General features: G+C 39.7%; 1 protein-coding gene across 1 annotated transcript in view; it reads right to left on the bottom strand.

The window, feature by feature from the left end:
- Positions 1–25,716, bottom strand: part of LOC126440335 (molybdenum cofactor biosynthesis protein 1-like) — a 370,799-nt gene that overhangs the window by 30,302 nt on the left and 314,781 nt on the right. Inside the window, exons 4-5 of the mRNA XM_050090618.1 lie at positions 12,797–13,021; positions 3,447–3,592 (exon numbers count right to left, since the gene is read on the bottom strand). Of these exons, the coding sequence (XP_049946575.1) occupies positions 3,447–3,592; positions 12,797–13,021 (371 nt within the window). The remainder of the gene's footprint in view (positions 1–3,446; positions 3,593–12,796; positions 13,022–25,716) is intronic.

Below are 25,716 nucleotides of genomic sequence, written 5' to 3'. Positions count from 1 at the left end.
TAATAATTAGTGGTGACAAAGATCCTCTGCAATAAAAAATAATGTCCACTTACTTCATGTATTAGTCTTCAAGTGACAGAATATATGTAACTGTGTCCTTCTTATTTACACTGATTAAACAATGGAAATTCCAGGTAGGAATATCAACAGTGCAGGGAAAGATAGATCACTATTTACCGTAAAGAAAACAAAGTTGAACACAGGCACAACACACAAGCAAGCACTCCACGCGCGCACGCACGCACACACACACAGAGAAAAAAAAACTGCCAAGTCCAGCAGCTAGGGGCAAGCTACTGGAGTTGTCAGTCATATGTGTGTGACATGTGCTTGCCTGTGTGTATGAATGTGTGTGTTTCTCTGTATCTCTTTTGCTGATGAAGGCTGTGACTGAAAGCTTTGTGTAAGTGCCTTTTTAATTGTGCCTGTCTACAATGTAACATGTCTGCTTTACAGTAAGCAGCAATCTATGTTTTCCTATATTTTTCATTTACACAGATGTAATTAACAAATCAGAGTCTATTTATTCCAGAGAAGTGACAGTTTGTTCATGACAGTTCAGCACAAATCTGATTTTTTATATACAGCAAGGCTACCTATAAATTATTCTGTGTGCCAGTGTTCATGCTGACTATAGGGATTCACACGGATCATGTGTAATTTGACATCTGGTCCTGTAAACTTACTTCTGCTCAACGTGAAAAATTCTCCAATCCACATTTTATAATTAACCTGAACATATCAAATAATGCACCCTTCGATATAACTGCTTATTGTCCACTTCCCATCACTCTATTCCCAATGTCAACCCAATTGACCTCTTCTTCTAATCCAAAAACCATGGTTGACTCAATGTTTGCTATTGCAAGCTATTGCTATTGCAGCACAAAAGTGCCAGAGGCACCAGTAATGATTTATAATTAAAAATACTAGAAAGTAAGGCTCACTGGTCCGTACATGCTAAGACAAACACTACAAGTGTCTAAGACACCGCGCTCTCACACAACAAGTACAAGGTCTGAATACATTCCATTTACGATACACTAAACTGTTTCATTCACGGTGCAATATACATACTCTCTCCCCAATAAACAGAATAGTTATAACTCAATTGTTCACAAGTGTATATTATGACTCTTGCCACAGCTATGCAGTCAGTATGCCACAGGGGTGCCATAGAAAGGGATCAGGTTCAATTCCTTGTAGAGCCGGGAAATTCTGCTCGGTGGACGGACTGGAATAGGGTACACTCTGCTTGTAGTTCCAGCTGAGGAGCTACTCAAGTGAGAAGCAGTGTCTTCAACTTCTGGAAGTTGATAACAGCCTGGAGAGTTGTATACTGACCCCCTAACTCTCCATAGATATATAGTAGAGGACATCTCTCGAAGGGCATTGCGTGGTCTTCTGGGCCCAATGCAGAGTTCCTTTATCAATGTATATTGTATATCACCACTTGTACACACTCATCAGCACAGTACCATATTGTCTCTTCGCGTGGCAAATTTTTATTCCCTTGTTTCCAGATCAAGATTTTTCCACTTCCTCTTCTTCTTCTTCTTCTTCTTCTTCTTCTTCTTCTTCTTTTTTTTTTTTTTTTTTTTTTTTTTTTTTTTTTTTTTTTTTTTTTTTTTTGTACCACACATATTCCACACGGTTTATGCTCACTCCTTCAATGATACTTCCTATCCTCCTCTAGTGTCCGAGTTGTCCCTGCTTTCCTGCGTGTTTGTTGGTTTAAACACCCTTGTTTCAAAAGAGAGTGACAGCTTCGATACAGTCTTGTCAACATTTTGTATTTTTATTTAGCAATTATTGTTTGAGCCTTATAGGCGAATGTCACAAGATATTGTCAACCACTGCATTCACTAGATTGGAATGGGGTTCATGGTAACTTATCAATTCATTTTTTAAGTTGCTGTTATCTTTTTCATCCTATCTTGGACTAGCTTTTCCATACTCCCACTCTATTTTACGTAGTCAAACAGTTATCTGCCCTTGCAAACTTGCTCCTTTACTACCAAGTTAACTAATACTGGGCAGCCTAACAGAAGTTCCAATATCCAGTCTTTCACCACAATTCACCTACACACACTTTTCACTCACTGATTTTCTTTTTTCAATGTCATAAATATTTTGCTTTCACAGACTGCTGTGCTATGAACATAAAATTGTAGGAACATCTGCCTCACAGGTCATTTTTTTTTTTTTTTTAATTAAAGAATATGTTCCTTGCTTATTCCTATTTGCTTCTGATACATTTCCATTCTCACTTTTATTTTGTTTTGATCCATTTCTTTTTTCTTTGATAGACAAGTCAAACAACAATGGCAATATGTTGCAGCCCCTTGTGTTTCACCCTACTTACTACGAACTTACTTTTCTTAGCTTCCAATTTTATTAGTCATTTGGTTTTTAAGATACTTAAATTAATTGTTTGACCCTGTATTTTTATATCTTATTTTACCTTCGGTTGATAAAGGATTTCTGGTATGCTCACAAAGAGAGAGCTGATTCTTCCCACCCCTCACCCCCCTTACCATGTCCTGAAGCAAACTTATCGCCAAGTATCTTGCAGTTTTTTTCCTATTATTAATCTCTTAGTCTAGTCATCAATTTAAAAGTGTCAGTTGTTGGTCCCATTGTCTAATAATTTGTACATTTATACACATGAAGTTCCAATTTTTATTTGGAACATATAGACTCTGATAATCATGAATCACAGTTCAAATGGCTCTGGGCACTATAGGACTTAACATCTGAGCCAAGGCAGGATTCAAACCTGCGACCGTAGCAGTCACGCAGTTCTGGACTGAAGCGCCTAGAACCGCTCGGCAACAGTGGCTGACGAATCATAGTTACCATCACATGGACAGAAATATTGTGTTAACTTTATTACAACATTGGGACATAACTAAAAATGTCTTTACATAATTTCCAGTTCTGATTACTTTCCTTTAATTTAATCTCACAAATAGGTTAGTGTAACATGATGTTGACAGAGGCAAATTATATATACTCACAAATTATTTAGCTAGAGGTATCTGGTTTGTATGTCTGGGAGGGAGGAGGGTGCAAGCTGAAAACTTCAAGAAAAGATTACTCATTTCATACCTGCTGGATTTAACTGCAGTTTATCTCTTCCATATACCAACCACATACCTAATGTGCATGGCAAACAGTTTGAAAGTATTATTCTATACTCAGCATTTGGAACTATCAGTTCCTTAATGAGAGAGGAAAGAGGGATAAGTTTCTGAAGGTCTCAAAGGTCACTCGGACTCCATGACTAATGTGAGGACAAGAGGAACAAATGTGTCTATAAGAAGTTTTGGAATTTCACATCCTGGAGGTAAAATACTGATCAGTCTGTCAGTCTTCTAGTAATTTTATGGTTTCCTCACATGAATTTTCACTTGGACATGATTATTCTATGTTTCATCACTCACCTGAGAGATATCTCTGAATTCCCAAAGAGACACACCTTCAAATTGCCATCAGCTGTTATCCGTAAACGGTTGCACGTGCCACAGAAGTGTTCACTCATTGAGGTAATAAATCCCACATGTCCCTTGAAGCCCGGCACATGGTATGCCTGCAAAAAGAAATTGTAAGAAAATAGCTACTGCTGTTGTGAAAATACTATAAATGTGTTGCTCACCAAGTGGAGGAAGGAGAAAATGTGCATTAAGGGGAGTTTGAACGCCATATCCTGACAATGTTAAATTTAGTGACTTAACTTCCCCGTATTTCAGGAACAACTGTAGCCATTGACAAGAAACTTTTACAGGACATTAAACTATATGTTCTGAGTCTTACAATAATTGCATTTCAGCCACTGCTTTTGGAAATACAATTTTTTAATCACACTGTTAAAATTTTGTGTACTTTTTTGTATGTTATTCTAAATAATTTTATTTATACATAACATTATGTTCTTCTTTTAGTTCAGAAGGCTCAGGATACATACTGAAAATTTGAATTCGCTATTCGAATTAGTTACTGAGATTTAGGGAAAAATGCAAGACAAAATGTAAATTTTCAGGAAGAGTTTTTAAAGTTTTAATAGACTGTAACTCAATATATGCTTAACATTTTATTTTTAGTCACTCAGAAGCACCCTGCACCATACTGTATATCATCCTCTTGATCTTTTTTAAGTTTTTTCTTGTTTTCTTCTTTCTGGACTCCGTAGTGGCCAACTGTGCTGCATACTCTGCTTTACCAGTGCAAACCTTGTCCATCCATTCAAATTCTCTGATGCAGTTTGCTCCAGAATTAATTCCCATATGTTGTAGCACTTTCACGCTACCAATGTTGCCATCATTAAAAGCAATAACAGCATGACTGACCCCCACTTTAGTGTCTTCATTACAAGAAAAACATTTTTTGGTCTACATCTACATCTACATCCATACTCCTCAAGCCACCTGATGGTGTAGGGTACCTTGAGTACCTCTATTGGTTCTCCCTTCTATTACAGTCTCGTATTGTTGGTGGAAAGAAGCATTGTCGGTATGCCTATGTGCGGGCTCTAATCTCTCTCATTTTATCCTCATGGTCTCTTTGCGAGATATACGTAGGAGGGAGCAATATACTGCTTGACTCCTCGGTGAAAGTATGTTCTTGAAACTTCAACAAAAGCCCGTACCGAGCTACTGAGCATCCCCCCTGCAGAGTCTTCCACTGGAGTTTATCTAACATCTCTGTAACTCTTTCGCGATTACTAAATGATCCTATAACGAAGCATGCTGCTCTCTGTTGGATCTTCTCTATCTCTTCTATCAACCCTATCTGGTACGGATCCCACACTGCTGAGCAGTATTCAAACAGTGGGCGAACAAGTGTACTGTAACCTAATTCCTTTGTTTTCGGATTGCATTTCCTTAGGATTCTTCCAATGAATCTCAGTCTGGCATCTGATTTACCCACGATCAACTTTATATGATCATTCCATTTTAAATCACTCCTAATGCATACTCCCAGATAATTTATGGAATTAACTGCTTCCAATTGCTGACCTGCTATATTGTAGCTAAATGATATGGGATCTTTCTTTCTATGTATTTGCAGCACATTACACTTGTCTACATTGAGATTCAATTGCCATTCCCTAAACCATGCATCAATTCGCTGCAGATCATCCTGCATTTCAGTACCATTTTCCATTGTTGCAACCTCTCGATATACCACAGCATCATCCGCAAAAAGCCTCAGTGAACTTCCGATGTCATTCACAAGGTCATTTATGTATATTGTGAATAGCAACGGTCCTACGACACTCCCCTGCAGCACACCTGAAATCACTCTTACTTCGGAAGACTTCTCTCCATTGAGAATGACATGCTACGTTCTGTTATCTAGCAACTCTTCAATCCAATCACATAATTGGTCTGATAGTCCATATGCTCTTATTTTGTTCATTAAACGATTGCAGAGAACTGTATCAAACGCCTTGTGGAAGTCAAGAAACACAGCATCTACCTGGGAACCCGTGTCCATGGCCCTCTGATTCTCGTGGAAGAATAGCGCGAGCTGGGTTTCACACGATCGTCTTTTTCGAAACCCATGCTGATTCCTACAGAGTAGATTTCTAGTTTACAGAAAAGTCATAATATTCAAACATAATACATGTTCTAAAATTCTACAACTGATCGATGTTAGAGATATAGGTCTACAGTTCTGCACATCTGTTCGACGTCCCTTCTTGAAAACGGGGATGACCTGTGCCCTTTTCCAATTCTTTGGAACGCTACACTCTTGTAGAGACCTACGGCACATTACTGCAAGAAGGGGGGCAAGTTCCTTCACATACTCTGTGTAAAACTGAACTGGTATCCCATCAGGTCCAGCGGCCTTTCCTCTTTTGAGTGATTTTAATTGTTTCTCTATCCCTCTATTTCAATATCTACCATTTTGTCATCTGTGCGACAATCTAGAGAAGGAACTACAGTGCAGTCTTCCTCTGTGAAACAGCTTTGGAAAAAGACATTTAGTATTTCGGCTTTAGTCCATCATCCTCTGTTTCAGTACCTTTTTGGTCACAGAGTGTCTGGACATTTTGTTTTGATCCACCTACCGCTTTGACATAAGAGCAAAATTTCTTAGGATTTTCTGCCAAGTCAGTACATAGAACTTTACTTTCGAATTCATTTAACGCCTCTCGCATGGCCCTCCTCACATTACATTTCGCTTCGCGTAATTTTTGTTTGTCTGCAAGGTGTTGGCTATGTTTATGTTTGCTGTGAAGTTCCCTTTGCTTCCTCAGCAGTTTTCTAACTCGGTTGTTGTACCACGCTGGCTCTTTTCCATCTCTTATGATCTTGATTGGCACATACTCATCTAACGCATATTGTACGATGGTTTTGAACTTTGTCCACTGATCCTCAACACTATCTGTACTTAAAACAAAACTTTTGTGTTGAGCCATCAGGTACTCTGAAATCAGATTTTTGACACTTTTGCTAACCAGAAAGATTTTCGTACCTTTTTTAATATTTCTATTTATGGCTGAAATCATCGATGCAGTAACCGCTTTATGATCACTGATTCCCTGTTCTGCGTTAACCGTTTCAAATAGTTCGGGTCTGTTTGTCACTAATATGTTATCGCCATGAGTCAGTTCTCTGTTTAACTGCTCAAGGTAGTTTTCAGATAAAGCTCTTAAAAAATTTCACTGGATTCTTTGTCCCTGCCACCCATTATGAAAGTTTGAGTCTCCCAGTCCATATCGGGCAAATTAAAATCTCCACCCAGAACTATAACATGTTGGGCAAATCTAATCGAAATATTTTCCAAATTATCCTTCAGGTGCTCAGCCACAACAGCTGCTGAGCCAGGGGGCCTATAGAGACATCCAATTACTATGTCTGAGCCTGGTTTAACCGTGACCTTCACCTAAATTATTTCACATTTCGGATCTCCGTCAATTTCCTTCGATACTATTGCACTTCTTATCACTTTAAACATGCCTCCCCCTTCACTTTCCAGCCTGTCTCTGCGGTATACATTCCAATCTGAGTTTAGAATTTATTACTGTTTACATCGGGTTTCAGCCAACTTTCTGTCCCTAGTACTATGTGGGCATTGTGACCGTTTATTAATGAGAGCAGTTCTGGGACCTTTCTATAGACGCTCCTGCAGTTTACTATTAGCACATTAATATTGTTATTCCCTGTTGCATTTTGTCTACTCCTACCTTGCCGCATCTCAGGAGGTGTCTTGTCGGGCCTAGGGAGGGAATTCTCTAACCTAAAAAACCCACATGTGCACTCCACACATACTCCGCTACACTTGTAGCCACTTCCTGCATGTAGCGCACGCGTGACCTATTCAGGGGGACCCTACATTTCTCCACCCGATAGCGGAGGTCGAGAAATTTGCACCCCAGATCTCCGCAGAATCATCTGAGCCCCTGGTTTAAGCCTTCCACTCGGCTCCAAACCAGAGGACCACTATCGGTTCTCGGAACGATACTACAAATAGCTAGCTGAGATTCCACCCCGCGAGGCTTTCCGCCTTCACCAACTCCACTAACCGCCTGTATGAACTGAGGATGACCTCTGAACCCAGACGGCAGGAGTCATTGGTGCCGACATGAGCAACAATTTGCAGTCGGGTGCACCCAGTGCTCTCTATCACTGCTGGCACGGCCTCCTCCACATCTCGGATGAGACCCCCGGCAAGCAGACAGAGTGAACACTGTCCTTCTTCCCCGACCTTTCCGCTATTTCCCTAAGGTGCTCCATCACCCGCCTAATGTTGGAGCTCCCAATAACTAATAAACCCCTCCCCCCATGTGCCTGCTCAGACCTTGCTGAAGGAGTGGCCACATGTCCACTCACAGGCAGAACGGGCGATGCCACACAGCCAGCCTCCACACTGACCCTCCGCCTCGTGCGCCGCGAATGCTGCTGAACCCACCACTCCCCTTGGGAAGAGGGTGGCCCAACCGCGCCCGGTACCCGCAAAGATGTGTCGACAGAAGGGTCAGTGGGTGAAGCATGTATCACCTGGGGTGTACCATGCAAAGCACCAGACTCCCCACTGCCGCTACACTCCAAGGCAGCAGCCTGAAGACGGGTAACCGCGGCCATCAACAAGTTCAGCTGTTCGCGAACAGTGGCCAGCTCCACCTGTGTCCATACACAGCAGTCACACATCCTATCCATCCTAAGAAATCAATTTACTGTAGAGAGTTAATCAACTTATAACTAGACTGCTAATTCACTAAAGGTGGCTGATAGTTGACTAAACTGTGGTTACTAGACACTTCCTGTAGAAAACAATGAAAATAGCCCTACCTGTCTCTGGACTGTATTGAAAACAAACACTAGCACTACTGGCACTATGGCTTACTAAACGGACTCTCTCTGACTGTATTCAAAACAAACACAAAATCTATGGAACACTATTACTAGCACTCGACAATAAAAAGCTTCCTAAAAGCAAAAACACATGGAAGAAGAAGTGACAAGTAAGAAAAATAGAGTTAATACTTAAATTAGCGTAACTCGCTGCACAGCAGACATGACGCAGACGGCAGTTACGACAACACTGACACTATAAGATTATTGAACGACTCATTGGGATTTTGAGTCTGACAATGCAGACACTTCTTCAATAATTCCAGATTGCCAGGTCTCTGTAAACAGGTTTTATGATATCCACAACTGCTGCTGGGATATAATGTTTATGGCTGTATGACCTGTTTGAGTACTGGGCATTGCGGTAATTGCACCATGAACCAGATCCAGGAGGGCAAAGATGGTGTACTGGTTTATCATCAGCTGACAGTCTCTGGAAGAAGGTAGCCTGTACTGCCTGCTTCAATTTCAACAAATCCTCAGTATTATTTCTAATGGCAATCTCATAATACTGTTGTAGTTGATCAATCATTTTGTCTGTCAGCCTGCTTCTTATGGTCTTACCACCTGAAAGTTTCTTGTCTCTCAAACTTTGTTTCAACTTCCTCAATCTGGTACCCATCCTCTTCTGGACATGACGAACACATTCCAGTTCTGTGATAAGCTTCTCACCATAAGGCTGAGTGGCTACTACACTGTTATATGCATTTGAGTCTGCATAACCTAAGAACTTAGTGTAACACACTCGCCTTTAGTTTACAGATCGATTATAAATTTCAACAGCTGCACAGGCCTCCGTACGACTAGTTGTCCTTCATAATTTCTGTCACAGATATGCCCTTCTTCATGCCCTGATTTATACTTATAACAATGTTTGGTTAAAATCTGGAAATCTATTAGCTTTCCAGTATCCACACTGGTCACTGTAGCAACAGAATTCTTAGAAATGCAGCTGCGCTACTACCAAGCGCCCCAAAAGCTACGGATATGTCAATCATACCATCGTTTATTTCAGCAGCTTCATTTGCAGCACACTTAATTGACTCACATGCAGCAGATTTCACAGCAGCTCCAATAAATCCTGCATACTTGTCCATTTTACAAAGTGGGCGTGGCATATACATCATGACACACATTGTTTCTGCTGCAGTGTAACCTTTGCCAATAGCTCTCAATCCATAAAACCACCTAACATTTATTTCAAAATAATTATCTTTACACTTATCAGAATTCCAAAATGAATGAGTATATTTACAACTGGCAGAATTAATGATACGTTTCCTGGCTAGTCCATTTGATACCTCAATGTCTTCATGTAAACTAACTGGCCCTCCACATACATACAGCACACACATTCACATAACACCCCTGTTAGGTTGTGTAAATGTATCAGAATATAACCTAACCTACCGTTTACATGAGTTTTGTTTTGAGATAACTGTGTTATCACTATGTTTCATTTTAATCTTCGAAGCACTAATGGGTGTTTCGCTAGATACTCATGAGTTTGCCAGTATTTCATTGTCTGTAACTTCACACACCACATGCTGAACGCAAAGTTTCTCTTTATACAAAAATTTATTACCATGAAACCCACATTTCTTAAAAACACTTCATTTTGGAGTCATATTTTTTGAGAGATTTACCAGTCTATTCGTCACTTTTCCTCGGAAGAACGTTAGCACTTCGATATACAAAGCATGTTTATACTATGAAAAGATACGATACTATTTTTGACAGTGCTACCAATGCAAACACATAATTTAACCTTTATAACACAGCAATCCACAGCTTTCTACAGGGTGGTCCATTGATAGTGACCGGGCCAAATATCTCACGAAATAAGCATCAAATGAAAAAACTACAAAGAATGAAATTCGTCTAGCTTGAAGGGAGAAACCAGATGGCGCTATGGTTGGCCTGCTAGATGGCACTGCCATAGGTCAAACTCATATCAACTGCATTTTTTTAAAATAGGAACCCCCATTTTTTATTACATATTCATGTAGTACGTAAAGAAATATGAATGTTTTAGCTGGACCACTTTTTTCGCTTTGTGATAGATGGGGCTGTAATAGTCAAAAATGGTTCAAATGGCTCTGAGCACTATGGGACTTAACTTCTGAGGTCATCAGTCCCCTAGAACTTAGAACTACTTAAACCTAACTAACCTAAGGACATCACCCACATCCATGCCCGAGGCAGGATTCGAACCTGCGAACGTAGCGGTCGCACGTTTCCAGACTGTAGCGCCTAGCACCGCTCGGCAACTCCGGCCAGCTGCTGTAATAGTCACAAACATATAAGTATGTGGTATCACATAACATTCCGCCAGTGCGGACGGTATTTGCTTCATGATACATTACCCGTTTTAAAATGGACCGTTTACCAATTGCGGAAAAGGTCGATATCATGTTGATGTATGGCTATTGTGATCAAAATGCCCAAGGGGCGTGTGCTATGTATGCTGCTCGGTATCCTGGACGACATCATCGAAGTGTCTGAACCATTCGCCGGATAGTTACATTATTTAAGGAAACAGGAAGTGTCCAGCCACATGTGGAACACCAACCACAACCTGCAACAAATGATGATGCCCTAGTAGATGTCTTAGCTGCTGGGGCAGCTAATCCTCACATCAGTAGCAGACAAATTGCGCGAGAATTGGGAATCTCAAAAACGTCGGTGTTGAGAATGCTACATCAACATCGATTGCACCCGTACCATATTTCTATGCACTATGAATTGCATGATGATGACTTTGAACGTCATGTACAGTTCTGCCACAGGGCACAAGAGAAATTACGGGACGATGAAAGATTTTTTGCATGCGTTCTATTTAGCGATGAAGCATCATTCACCAACAGCGGTAACCTAAACCGCCATAATATGCACTATTGGGCAACGGAAAATCTACGATGGCAGCGACAAGTGGAACAGCAGCGACCTTGGCAGGTTAATGTATGGTGTGGCATTAAGAGAGGAAGGATAATTGGCCCCCATTTTATCGATGGCAATCTAAATGGTGCAATGTATGCTGATTTTCTGCGTAATGTTCTACCAATGTTACTACAAGATGTTTCACTGCATGACAGAATGGCGATGTACTTCCAACATGATGGATGTCCGGCACATAGTTTGCGTGCGGTTGAAGCAGTATTGAATAGCATATTTCATGAAAGGTGGATTGGTCGTCAAAGCACCATACCATGGCCCGCACGTTCACTGGATCTGACATCCCCGGATTTCTTTCTGTGGGGAAAGTTGAAGGATATTTGCTATCGTGATCCACCGACAATGCCTGACAACATGCGTCAGTGCATTGTCAATGCATGTGCGAACATTACGGAAGGCGAGCTACTCACTGTTGAGAGGAATGTCATTACACGTATTGCCAAAGGCATTGAGGTTGACAGAAATCATTTTGAGCATTTATTGCATTAATGTGGTATTCACAGGTAATCACGCCATAACAGCATGCGTTCTCAGAAATGATAAGTTCACAAAGGTACATGTATCACATTGGAACAACCGAAATAAAATGTTCAAATGTACCTACATTCTGTATTTTAATTTAAAAAACCTACCTGTTACCAACTGTTCGTCTAAAATTATGAAACATATGTTTGTGACTATTACAGCGACATCTATCACAAAGCGAAGAAAGTGGTCCAACTAAAACATTCATATTTCTTTACGTATTACACGAATATGTAATAAAAAATGGGGTTCCTATTTAAAAAAAACACAGATGATATCAGTTTGAGCTATGGCAGCACCTTATAGCAGGCCAACCATTGCGCCAGCTGGTTTCCCCCTTCGAGCTAGACAAATTTCTTTCTTTGTAGTTTTTTCGTTTGACACTTATTTCGTGAGATATTTGGCCCGGTCACAATCAATGGACTACCCTGTATATAAGAAATTACCGATTTTATTAGGTCTTCACGTTATGCATGTAAAAATTTTAACATTTTCAACTGGTGTAGATTATATTTTAGAAAATAAAATAAAATACTTCCCACACAAGTTTATAAGTAATATACATATCATTTTAGTTGGAGAATTGCAAATTTTATAATCAGATAAAAACCCAAAAAAGTGAAAAAGAATGTTTTCCCCTTCTAACTCCCCTTAAAGTTATGGAAATGTGCAAGCTTTTGGAGTCAGTGGCTTCTTCTTCTGGCAGAAACAATGAAGGGGAAGGAAAAGGGAAGAAATAAAAGGATTGTCAAGGTTTAGGAAATGGGGAGAGTTGCAGAGAAGCTGCAGAGAAACCCAGGCCAGGACAGACTTACTGAATGGGATGAGAAATATGTAACTAAACCAGTCCATCTCTCATACCACCAGCAGATGTGAAGTATTCTTGTGATCGGTAGTAAGTCATAAACATTAAATTATTTTCAATGTATGTTCATATGTAATACTGCACGTACCTTTGAGGTATCATTGGGCCCATTGGGAAGAGGATCAAAATCAGGCCACTGCTTTCTAATTATTTGGAGCATTTCACTAAAGGAGACCATCTTCCCATCATTCCATTTGTTGCCGCTGAAAGGCATGTACTCGATAAATCTTACATCAACATTTTTCTCTTTTGTTAACTCCACAAAACTGCACACTTCATCTTCATTAAAACCTCGCATTACAACACAATTTATCTGTGGAAGAAAGACACCATTAAAAACTTGGTATCAGATAAAGCATGGTTTAAACAGAGTTTGAAAGACTTTTTGATAGGCAACTCATCCTACTCTATACATGAATATCTTAACAGTGGCTGTTAGGCCAGCTTAAATAAGAATGTCTGTTAGATTTCAGTTCTGAGAGCACTTTGTCATAACAGTCAAGATTATGTACTTTTTGTTTGATAAATTTATGAATAGTGCATAACAATGTTTCGGTCTGACAGCGTATCAATTCTGAAAATATTAGCTGTTACAGTTTGTATTGTATTCACCTAGTTTGACAATCTCCTGACAAATGATCAGGGTATTCAAATGTTTTATATTTTTTATGTTATACTTTCTGGCATGTTACTCACCCATGAGAATCATCTCATGTTTTGGGTCTTGGAACAAAAGCTGAATCTAATCTAATCTAACCTACAAAATAATGGTTCTACAAGTCTGTTGTTATATTTGTATACCTCACTGATTCTGTTAAATTAATCTTTTTCTCTCTTTTTAGAGAATGTGGGAATTTATCTTAGCATGCCAAACTGTTAACCTTCTTAACAATTTAAGAAAATTAAACTACATACATCTCCAATCCTTTTTCCCACTCCAACGCACACATCTTTTGCTGAAGGTATTATTTTAACTATTACATTAAATTATGAAGCTTTCTTGAAACTGTGCTGCCATTTGTGAAACAAAGTTAAAAGTGTTCTCAAGATAAAAGGTCTTCACAAAAGGAGCATTTAGTATCTGTGCAGGTAGTAACACTGACAGCCTTCATATAAACAAGCCCATATGGTAGAACATCCTGCTTTACACATACACGCAATGGCAGAAAAAAGGAAAAGAGCACACCTTTCATTCAAGCATTGAATATATAAACTGATGAGACAAAACACTATGACCTCCTGTTTGATAATGTGTTTGTCCACTGTTGGAACACAATACAGCAGTGATTTTGTGTGGGACAAGTTCAATAAATTTCAGGTATGTTCCCAACATTATGTGAGGTATGTTCCCAGCATTATGCAGCACCGCATGTCTAAGCACAGGTCATGTAATTCCCATAAATTGGAGATCAGTGGTTTCTGGGTGCAGAACTGGTATCTGATATCATCGCAGATGTATTCCATCAGATTCAGAAGGGGTGAATTTGATTCTGGCCTCGTGACACTGAAAGTCATATTGTTGAAACATGTCACCTTCATTAGGGACAGAGTGCGGACAGTGCACAATAATGTTCACACAGAACAAAGCTGTTATGGAGCCTTCAGTTACTACCACAGGACCCATAGAAGACCAGGTGAATGTCCTCCATAGCATAATATTGCTCCCACTGGCCTAAGTCTGTAGCAAAGTGCACCTTTCAAGCACCAATTCACTCTGTTGACAGTGTATGTGCACAAAACCGTCAAGCAGGTGTAGTGCGAAACACGAATGATTCAACCAGATGACACATTTCTATTGATTCACTGCCCAATCTCAATGCTCCTGAGCCACAGAAATTGTAATTCAACAGTGTTGTCAACATGGGAACATACAGGGGTTGTCTACAGCACAGCCCTATGTTTAACAATGTGCAATGATTGGTGTGCTCTGAAATACTCGTGCTTCCACCAGCACTGTGTCATCAGACCTGCCACAGAAATTAGCTTCCTCAACCGAATGTCATCTTTTTCGAAGGAACCATCCCAGCATTTGCCTTAAATCAATTAGGGAAATCAAGGGAAACCCAAATTTTGGTGGCCCGATGGGTCTCGGGTCCGTTGTTCTCTCGAAGGCAAGTCCACTGTCTGACCACTGTGGTGGCATGACCTAGTCTTAATTAAGCCAGAAAATCCTGGGAAATGCTGACATACTTATTGATTTAAGATATAACAATTTAAAACAATCCTTTCATGAATTTCACTACAATTTTCTGCTCTTTTGAAAAAAAATTTCTTTTGACTGTTTTGATGTTGTTTAGTATGTTTAAATAATGATGGCAGTCTCTATAAAAGGGCAGTTTGACTTTTAAGTTTAGTTATACTGTTTTAAACTACATCCTTCATCTATTTGTCCACCCAGAAGTGCTATAGGATATAACTTGAAGACTATGGTGAGGTGGTGGGGGACAGTCATGTGTTGAGAAGGAGGTGCTGCCAGAAACGAAGTGTGTGAGGTGACGTTATTGACACTGCATACAGGGAGAATAAAAATACTCTATTCCATATTCATTTACAATCTACGTCTGGCCCCCATATGGTTTTACTTTTCTCCAATAAGAAAAAAAGAAATTGTCAGTAACTGTCTTTATAAGGTCTTAAAAGGAAACAAACAATAGAAAATCTAGGCTGGAATAATGACCATATTATAAAAAAGATACATTGCTATTCACTGTATACAGGAAATGTTAGGTCACAGACAAGCACAACAAAAAGACTACTAAACAAGTAAGCTTTCGATCAGAAAGTCTTCTTCCAAAGTGGACAAAACACACACACACACACACACACACACACACACACACACACACACACACACACCCATGACCGTTGTTTCTCCCATTATGCGCAGTTGCTCCCAGTCTGGCCCTAGCAGCCAGAGACAGTGGTCATGTATGTGTGATCTGCATTTGCGCGTGTGTGTGTGTGTGTGTGTGTGTGTGTGTGTGTGTGTGTGTGTGGGAATGGGGGGGGGGGGGGGGGGTGGTTTGCACCAAAAGCTTACGTGTTTAATAGGTGGTGTTTCCCCCCCCCCCCCCCCCCCCCCCCTGCCAGCAACACAACATCTACACTATACAGTGAGTGCCAATCTATCCTTTTCATAATACTGTCGTTACCACCTTGCCAAGAGGCATATTGTGGAGTAATCCAAAGGGCTCTACTAATTTGTACAAGAGGAAGGAGAGCACAATCTCAATGTAAGTTTTTAGAAAACTGGTATGTGCATTACTTCTCCAAACCTTTCAGAAAAGACACGGTATGCTCTTCATTCAGCAAGATGCGTAATAAACAATATTAGCAATACTGCATCAAACTTGTTCACTTTCATCTTTGGATTAAACATTCGATTTCAGAGAGTACAGAATTTGGCAGAATCAAATTTTGGGGATATGTGGAACTGGGACAATGGCATATTTTTTACCCATTCAACAAACTAAGCACTGCTGATTGCTACTTTTATTGTGTCTGCTGCTGCAATGCATCTATGAAACTGTAAGTGCAGCATCTATGATGGAATAAAATGTTATACAAATGAAACAAACAGGCACAGTGAAATAGAGTAGTATGGCTCATCATTTCGGTCTCACAGATTGGCAGGTGTTGACTTGAAAGATAATACTTAAGAAGTATTTACTCAAATCCAAGCCGCACTTTTTTTCCGGTTTTTGTAATCCAAAAAACCGCCTGCGGCTTAGAATCGAGTGCAAAGCAAGTGGAAGTTCTGAAAAATGTCAGTAGGTGCTGAAACAACTAACTTCTGCCGTCGAATATATGTAGCGCTACACAGGCATGCTTCATAGGCACAAAGATAAATACTGGCGCCAAAACCTCTGCGTCAGTAAATAAATTAAAAAAAAAAAGGTGGAAGACAATTTTCATACATTATCCAAAGAAGTAAATACAAATTCCGTATTGTTCATCTTCGAATGTAGCAGAACTTCAATGTATTACGAAAATCCGACTGGCAAGACTGTTTGGGATGTTTGTCAATATGGCCAACTCTACGTTCTGAATGTTTTCCTACCTGTGAGAAGAGATGGTTGCTAATAGGAACCTGATGAAATGTGAATCACATGCAGTATTCTCTTCATCATAAGAGTAATACGAATATAAACATTTTGCCACGTATTCTTTCGTGTTTGCTGCTATCTTATTTAAATCCTGTCTGCCTAATAAACTACGAAACTAGAGTGAGACAACAGCAAATGCGGAAGAATATACGTATCGTGTCATGTTTATATTCGTATTATTCTTATGCCTAATAGTGATACAGTCAGAAATGAAGCATGGCAACTGACTAGATTTTTATATCTAAGATGACTCTAATTTCTGTTCAGAATTTGATGTACTAAAGAAGCGGCCGCAAAGATTTTCAAATGGAGAAAAATTTTCGCCTAACTCTCGTTCAGAACATGTTCTATCATACGCAGTCTATTATTTGGTTCTTGTTGATCATTATCAAAGAAAGCAGCAGTGTATGTAACAAGAAATAATAGTCTCTTGCCATTGTTCCGCTAATGAGACAATTTCTCTCTCTCTTTATTTTTTTTTTTTTTTTTTAAATTGTAGGCAGCGGTAGCGTGCACAAAAGCAAGCCATGCCACGAGTGATGACAGGCCGCAAACACGCACTATCAGAATGCGACAAACAATGCATGACACAGTACAGTAATGCATTTTCAGCTTAGAGTGACATAAACGCCTATAACAAGGAAAATGGCACTTATCAGATCAAAGCAAAATAAGCAATCGATTCAAACCAGATGAAGCACGTGAAAAAGGAAGGGTACCAGTATAAATACGGACGGAGCGCCTGACGCATAGCAATGGCTACCTGGTAAAGCTTAAGTGCTACGCTTACGACTCGAACCAAACTACTGTAGCTGTATCGTCATTCACTCGAACTAAATTGTGTCTCATATTACAATGGACTGACTTTGTTTCGATTTGGAGGTGCGGCCTAAAACTTTTCTCTCCCCTTGAACTTCGAGTCTCAAATTTCAGGTGCGGCTTAGATTCGGGAATTTTTTTTTTTCCTTTCTTTATTTCGAGTCTCATTTTTCAGGTTTGAGTGCGGCTTAGATTTGAGTAAATACGATAGGTGGTATTTCAACTAATTCTGACTATGAAATAAAACAAAGTACAGCAGGGAGCTCTGACGAATCAAAGAGCAGCGATGAAGATTCTGATGAATAGTAAAGTATGAGTTAAGAAATAAGATGCTACTGAGATCATAAATTTTTCTTGTGTTGATGAATCTGTTAACAAACATATTCAAAAATGCACTGAAACATTGGCACATGTAGTGTTGGGAGGTGATAAACTGTCATTACTGTTAGAGGAGCTACGTATTTCTTGCTGTTCTACTCCTACATGACACTGTATCTGAAGGTATAGAATGAATCTTCACTGGCTAGAGAAATGGGTAACACAATTTTACAAGTCTCTGCTGTCATGTAATCTCTTCAGGGAAATCATGACTGTACTACGATTCGGTTTGTGGTTGACAAGGTCAGAGTCATTAAGAAATGCAAGGCAGCTACCATGTCAGTCCTAGAAGAAAGAGACGTAGCAAACTGTCAAAGCATGTACATCCCCGGTCCTTATGTTTGTGGTGATGTACTAACCAAGTAATACTGAAGTGTGATCCAAGTCGCACAAATATGGCTTTAATAATAACCTCCGAACAATATGCCTCTAAGGACTCAACAAGACACAGAACGCTGATGTGCACATTACAAACTAGAATCACACAGAGAGTCAGTCAGCACTGTTCCACACTTACATATGTGCAAGTCGCCAGCAGATGGCATGGCAGGGACCGCACGGCACGCTTGGCTCCCAGAGACGGCCTCCAGCAGCCAGCCTGCAATGATCAGTTGGTGACCAATTTAAAGACGCAAGTACGGCAACACCACTCTCGGTGCACTCACACAGATACAGCAGTGATGAGCAGTAGTACCCCTCCTGTCTTGCGCGCCTTTTATCTGGCCCTACAATTTACTTTCCTAGACCCACACAAATGCCTGATCCTCCTAATTCAATTTGCTCTGCAGACTATTTAAAATTCATAAAGAAAAAGGAGCCACAATTGCACTTTGTGTGCCAGTTACTTTCCAATACATTGGCACCAGCTGATCTTATTTAAGAATACTCAACTTTCGTAGCCATACTTACAGCACATCCTTTGCTTCCTGGTCTAAATCCAAGTTAACTCCCAGCCCCCTCCCCCCCCCCCCCCCCACACACACACACACACGCCCCTCCCCCCCCTCTCCCCCCCCCCTCCCAATCAGCTAGTTGTGTGCTGTTATCTCACGTCACACCCTAATCTATGAGTACCCAGCTGTCTGTCACCTGACCCCTCTACCTGCACCCCTAGCTAGCCCACAGATGGCTCCCCACTCTCCCACGAGCCACTAAATGCTTCCCTCCAAACCCCTCCCATCTCTCTCCATCCCTCACATTGCCTCAACCCACCCCATCCTACCCCACTCTAAAGCCCCACCTCACTCCAGAACACTCACCGTGGGCCAGTAAAGAGCTGGCAGTTGAGCGACCACAAAATAAGGAGACGTGCATGCGCATGTGAGTGTGTGTGTGTGAGTGTGTGTGTGTGTGTGTGTGTGTGTGTGTGCTCGTGCGCATGTTTTTCCTACAGCTAGAAAAAGAAAGTGCATTCTGGAAGCTCGCCAAGCAACGTACCTTTTAGTTTGGAATGTAGAAGACGAGGTACTGGTGGACGTAAAGCTGTGAGTACGGGTTGTGAGTCGTGCATGGATAGCTCAGATGGTAGAGCACTTGCCCATGAAAGGCAAAGGTCCCAAGTTCGACTCTTGGTGCGGCACACAGTTTTAATCTGCCAGGAAATTTTCATATCAGTGCACACTCCACCGCACAGTGAAAATCTCATTCTACATATCTTTTGTTCATGTGCCTATCGATGAGACAGTGCTTCTGCCTTTTGGTGAGCCATCTCCTTTATTCCTAAATAATTCGTAATTTTCAACAGAAACTTTCCGTACGTTATTATTGCATCCTACATTACAATATGCAATTTCCACAATATGTGGTCCTCTGTGAATATAATGGGGGTAACAACTGTAGGAGACCAAAAACTGACTGCAGTAAGCAAGTTCAAGTTATTGTACGCTGCAGTAGTTATGCAGAGGTGAAGAGGGTCACACAGGATAGGCTAGCATGGTCAACTCCATGAAACCAATCTTCAGATGGAAGATCACAACAATAAAAACATTTGATTCAGCATACACCAGACTCCAAACAGCGTACACAACCTGTATGCTCAGAAACACAGAAAATCATATTGGTTCCATCAGCAGGAAACTTCAGCCCGTAATTGTTATGGAACACTGTGGCGATTTTGTTCATTAACAAAACCCAAAACTGGGGAGTAATAAGAGAGTATTGTTGTAACTTCTTATCAACCTGGTTACCAAAATACATATTAAGAACACTGGTAAAGTGTTATTTTAAAGGGGTCACTCCAAAGCGCCACGAAAGTATTTGAGCAATGTATAAAATTAGAGAATCAGTGCACAATATTGAAAGCCTATCTACATTATCTATATCTGCATGACTAGTCTGTAATTCACAATTAAATGCTGGCAGAGGGTTCAGAGAACCACCCTCAACCTCTTTATCTACCATTCCACTCCCCTACAGCATTTGAGGAAAAACAAACACTTCAATATTTCCGTACAAGCTCTGATTTCTCTATTTTATTACAATGATCATTTCTCCCTATGTAAGAGGGCTCTAACAAAATATTTTCACATTCGGAGGAGAAAGTTGATGATTGAAATTTTAAGAACCTGCTCCAGCAAATTGCTTTTGCTTTAATGACTGCTACCCCAATTCACATGCGATATCTGTGGCATGCACTTTCCTGTTTGCCAATAATACAAAATGAGCTGCCCTTCTTTGAACTTTTAAATGATGTCCTCTGTCAGTCCTATCTGGTAAGGATCCCACACCATGCAGAATACTCCAAAAGAGGACAGACAAGTATAGTTGTAGATAGTCTCTTTAGTAATCCTAATCTTCTAAATGTTTTACTATTAAATCACAGTCTTTTGTTTGCTTTCCCACCGCATTATCTATGTGAGCATTCCAATTTAAGTTATTTGTAAATGTAATTCCTAAGTATTCAGTAGACTTCACAGCCTTTAGATCTGCGTGAATTATCATGTAACCAAAATTTAGTAGATGCCTTTTACTACTCATGCGGATGACATAACAATTTTTATTATTTAAGGTCAGTTACCACTTTTTGCATCATATGGATAGGTAGCCTAAATCATTTTGCAGTTCATTTTGATCATCTGATCACTTTACAAGACAGTAAATGATTTGCAAGACTGTAAATGACAGCATCATCTAAGAGGACTGCTCAGATTCTCTCTTAAATTGTTAATGTAGATCGGCAACAGCAGGTGGTCTATAACACTTCCTTGAGGAATTTCAGATATCACTTCTGTTTTACTTGATGATTTTCCATCAATTACTATGAACTGTGACCTTTCTGACAGGAAACCACACATCCAGTTGCACAACTGAGACAATACACCATAGGCACACAATATGATTAGAAAATGCTTGTGAGGAACTGTTTCAAAAAGTCTTCTGGAAATCTACAAATATGGAATAAATTTGAGATCCCCAGTCGACAGCACTTATTACTTTGTGTGACTAAAGAGCTAGCTGTGTTTTAAAAGGTCGATATTTCTGAATCTATCTTGGCTATTTATCAATGAATCATTATCTTTGAGATAATTCATAATATTCAAACACAATATATGTTCCAAAATCCTAATGCAAATCAACATTAGTGATATGAGTCTGTTATTTAATAGATAACTCCTCTTTTCTTTCTTGAGCATTGGTGTGACCTGTGCAACTTTTCAGTCTCTAGGTATGGATCTTTATCAAATGAGCAGCTATATATGATTTCTAAAGGAGCTATTGTATCAGCATTCTCTGAAAGAAACATAACTGCTTTATTACACTGAGGAGAGCTACTACTAAGTTACTCACAGTTGCAGTTGTTCTTGATTTGAATACTGCAATATTTACTTTGTTGTCTTTGGTGAAGAAATTTCAGAAATCCGTGTTTAGTAACCCTGCCTTAGTAGCACTGTCATCAGTAACATTACCACAGCTATTGAGCAGTGAAGGTATTGGTTGTGTCTTGCCATTGGTGTACTACACATGCAACCAGAACCTCTTTGGATTTTCTTCCAGATTTCAAAATGAAGTTTCACTATGGGAACTATTAAACACATCTTGCACTGAAACCCACCCTAAGTTTCGAGCTTCAGTAAAACATCGCTAATCTTGGAGATTTTGCATTCTTTTAAATTTTGACATGCTTTTTTTCATTGCTTCTGCAGCTGAGTTTTGACATATTTTGTGCACCACCCTTTTAATTTATTTGGTATCCTTTCAATTGCACAAACAGAATGTGCAAAGTAAGTGGAAATTACTCGTCTCTTCCCTGATTACAGTGCAATAGAAGATACTACAAGATGTTGACAGATTGCCATATCTCGGTAGCTTTATATGTAATAATGAGGTCACAGATGCAGAAATCACCAGCAGAACTGGAAAATCAGTCCATATGGTAATTAGGTCTGTAATATGTCAACAAAGCTTTGACTGTACTCCTTTATCATTTATATGTGTGAGACTTGGAAAATATCAGTAAAATCAGCACACAGTCTCCATATTTTTCACCAACAATGCTAGAGATGAATTCTGAAGATGTTAACCCAACCAAGTTACAAACGATGAAGTGCTGAGAATACGAGGTCTACACAGCCTGCACGTAATTATTGTTGAAAGAAGACTGAAGATTGCAGGTTATGTTCTACGCATGTAAGGTGGAAGAATCCCAAGATCAACACTGTTGTGGAAATCAATGGACAGATACAGATGTACAGGAAGACCTTTTAACACCTGGAACTTTTGCAATGAATCTTCTATGCATGGACACAAACTTGGAGGAAGGTGAGAACTTGGCAACTGATCGAGTGAACTCTGTGAAACCAGTTCTTTGTATGGTACACAGCAAATCTGAGTAAGTTAGTAAGTAAGTAAGTAAGTAAGTAAGTAAAGTAAGTACAACTGGGGATTTTGCAAAACTGCTGGATGATCGATATTATTGTCTAGATTTGACACTGTTGGACTTCTACCTTTTCCTTGATGTGTATTCTTCAAATTGTGAGTTTTATGAGAAAGCTGATAGGTACTTACCAATCAACCTTCCCTCACATGAACTGACATTGTCTCTTTATAAATTCTACTGTGCTAACAATTATCTACTGAGAATCCTCGACTAGGTCTCCGCAGCTCAAATGAGCCAGTTTCTTTTAAATTTCTGTCTTTGGCTATAATTGTCTTCCAAGTATGGTGACACAACATCCTGTCATGAAACTTTTGCCTTTACACTTGTTTTTTTTTCTGGACACTGCCTTTTTCTGCACTGTGCACTAAATACACTATGTGAGTAACGCCCAATCTCCAACAACCAATCTTGAGCTGTAAACAGTTGTGAACTCTGCCAGGGCACATAACAAACAATTAACATTTGCGTTTTAGTGTTCTAAGCTGTGAAGTCATCAGCGGACAAATAATTTAGTACCTATTCCTGGACAGCCGGAGTGGCCGTGTGGTTCTAGGCGCTACAGTCTGGAACTGAGTGACCGCTACGTTCGCAGGTTCGAATCCTGCCTCGGGCATGGATGTGTGTAATGTCCTTAGGTTAGTTAGGTTTAATTAGTTCTAAGTTCTAGGTGACTGATGACCTCAGAAGTTAACTCGCATAGTGCTCAGAGCCATTTGAACCTATTCCTGACATGCTGTTGTTTGGAACAACAACTGACATGATCCAAAATATTACTTTTTTTTATTATAGCTTCACTTTTATTTTGTCTAATGATTACTAATTTCAGTATCAAATTCCATCATCAAGCCACTATATGATTGGAAAGCAAAGTGTATCGTTAAAATATTGTTTATTAAACAGATTACCATTATATCATCATTCCTTAAAGTAATGTCCAAAGTGGAAGGACAGATGATTAATTTTGAGTATATACAAAAGTCAGAGTACTGAACCGGATATGAAAGAAGGAAAACCAGAAGGGCAGTGAGAGACGGGTGCCTTCTATCACCTTACTTCCTTAATATTTTCATCAAGGAAGTAATAACAACAACAAAGAAAAGATGACAAGAATCAAAAGGTAATTTCTGGAATACTCCAAGGAAATGTGATAGGACCATTACATTTACAATGAATATAAATGATCCAGTAGAAAGTGTCAGAGGCTCCTTAATATTGTTCACAGGTACTCTCACTTGTCCATCAGAAAGTAGCAACAACAGAAGGCAGTATCAATTTGCACAATGACCTGCAGAGGATTGGTGAATGATGCAGGCTCTGGCAGTTGACCCTGCACATAAATAAATGTAACATATCACTCACACACACACACACACACACACACACACACACACACAGGAAAAGAAATCCAATACTGTACAACTACACTATTAATGACAAATTGCTGGAAACAGAATCTACCATAAAATATCTAGAAGTAACTATCCAGAGCAACCTTAAAGTGGAATGACCACATAAAACTGCAATAGAAAAGCAGATGCCAGACTAACATCCACAGGAAGAATCTTAAGTGAATGTAAATTACCCCTGTGTCCTTACCCAGTAGGACTGACAGAAGAGAGAAAGAAGATCCAACGAAGTGCGGAGTGTTTTGTCACAGGATCATTTAGTCACTGTGAGATCATTACAGAGATGCTCAGCAACTCCAGTGGTAGATGCCATAAGAGTGCAGTTGTGCATCACGGAAAGATTTACTACCCAAATTTCGAGAGAGTAGTTTCCGAGAAGAGTCTGACAACATAATAGTTTCTCTCATATACAATTCACGAAATGATCACGTGAAGAAAATTTGAGAAGTTAGAGATAATACAGAAGTGTACTGACAGTCATTCTTCTCAAGCACTGTTCTCAAGTGGAACAAGGCAGAGGGGATCAGTTGGTGGCATGAGACGTACCCCCTGCCACACACAGTTAGGTGGTTTTTGGAGCATGATGTTGATATGGAAACTTAATTGCATGCATATACACTGCAGATTGATGACATCACAATAGTAAATCAAAGTAGGAACTAAATAAAATGTTTCAGGCCTTAAATCTAGAAATGGTAAAACTAAAGCTAAAAATGAATACAAAGAAGACAAAAGTTATGGCTACAGACAAGAAAGGAGGTGGAGGTAGGACTGACACAAGAACAGGCAATGAGCAACTCAAGAAAGCAACTGAAATTCAATATCTCAGTAGCTTTTTGCAAGAAAACAATCAATATTTCAAGGCATTCAAGAAAAGAATAGCACAGGTGAAGAATTCCTTCCAAAATAAGAAGAAGCTGCAACTGAATAAACATATCAGCTTCCACATTAACAAAATATTTGTAAAGACCTTTGTGTGGAGTGTTCTGACACACAGATGCAAAATCTGTACATTAGAAAAGCCAAAGGAAGCTCGCCTCAAACCTGCTGAAATGTGGTTCTGGAGGAGAAGTACAAGAACTAGCTGCATTGACGGAAAAATTAAAGGAAATAGGAGAGAAGAAAAAACCACTGAAAGTTATAGGCCAGGGCAAAGCAAAATACACTGGACACTTAACTGGAGACGATAATCTTTTAAAAAACATTTCTGAAGGCAAGATCGTAGGTAAGAAAACAAGGGGATGACTGAGAACATCCTACTTAAACAATGTGATCAATGAATGGGATTTTCTTCACACATGGAGATGAATACAACTGCTGAAGAGAGGAAGCTGTGGCTGCAGAGACAAGGTTTAACCTTTTGGAAGAGTAAGGACAAACAAATACGAAAAAAGTGAGTCTACATGGTAGCTACATATGGAAT

This window comes from Schistocerca serialis, unplaced genomic scaffold (assembly GCF_023864345.2).
Source record: "Schistocerca serialis cubense isolate TAMUIC-IGC-003099 unplaced genomic scaffold, iqSchSeri2.2 HiC_scaffold_1362, whole genome shotgun sequence".
NCBI classification, from domain to species: domain Eukaryota; kingdom Metazoa; phylum Arthropoda; class Insecta; order Orthoptera; family Acrididae; genus Schistocerca; species Schistocerca serialis.
The sequence above is the reverse complement of the archived record's forward strand: the minus strand, read 5'-3'. Positions and strand labels throughout refer to the sequence as shown.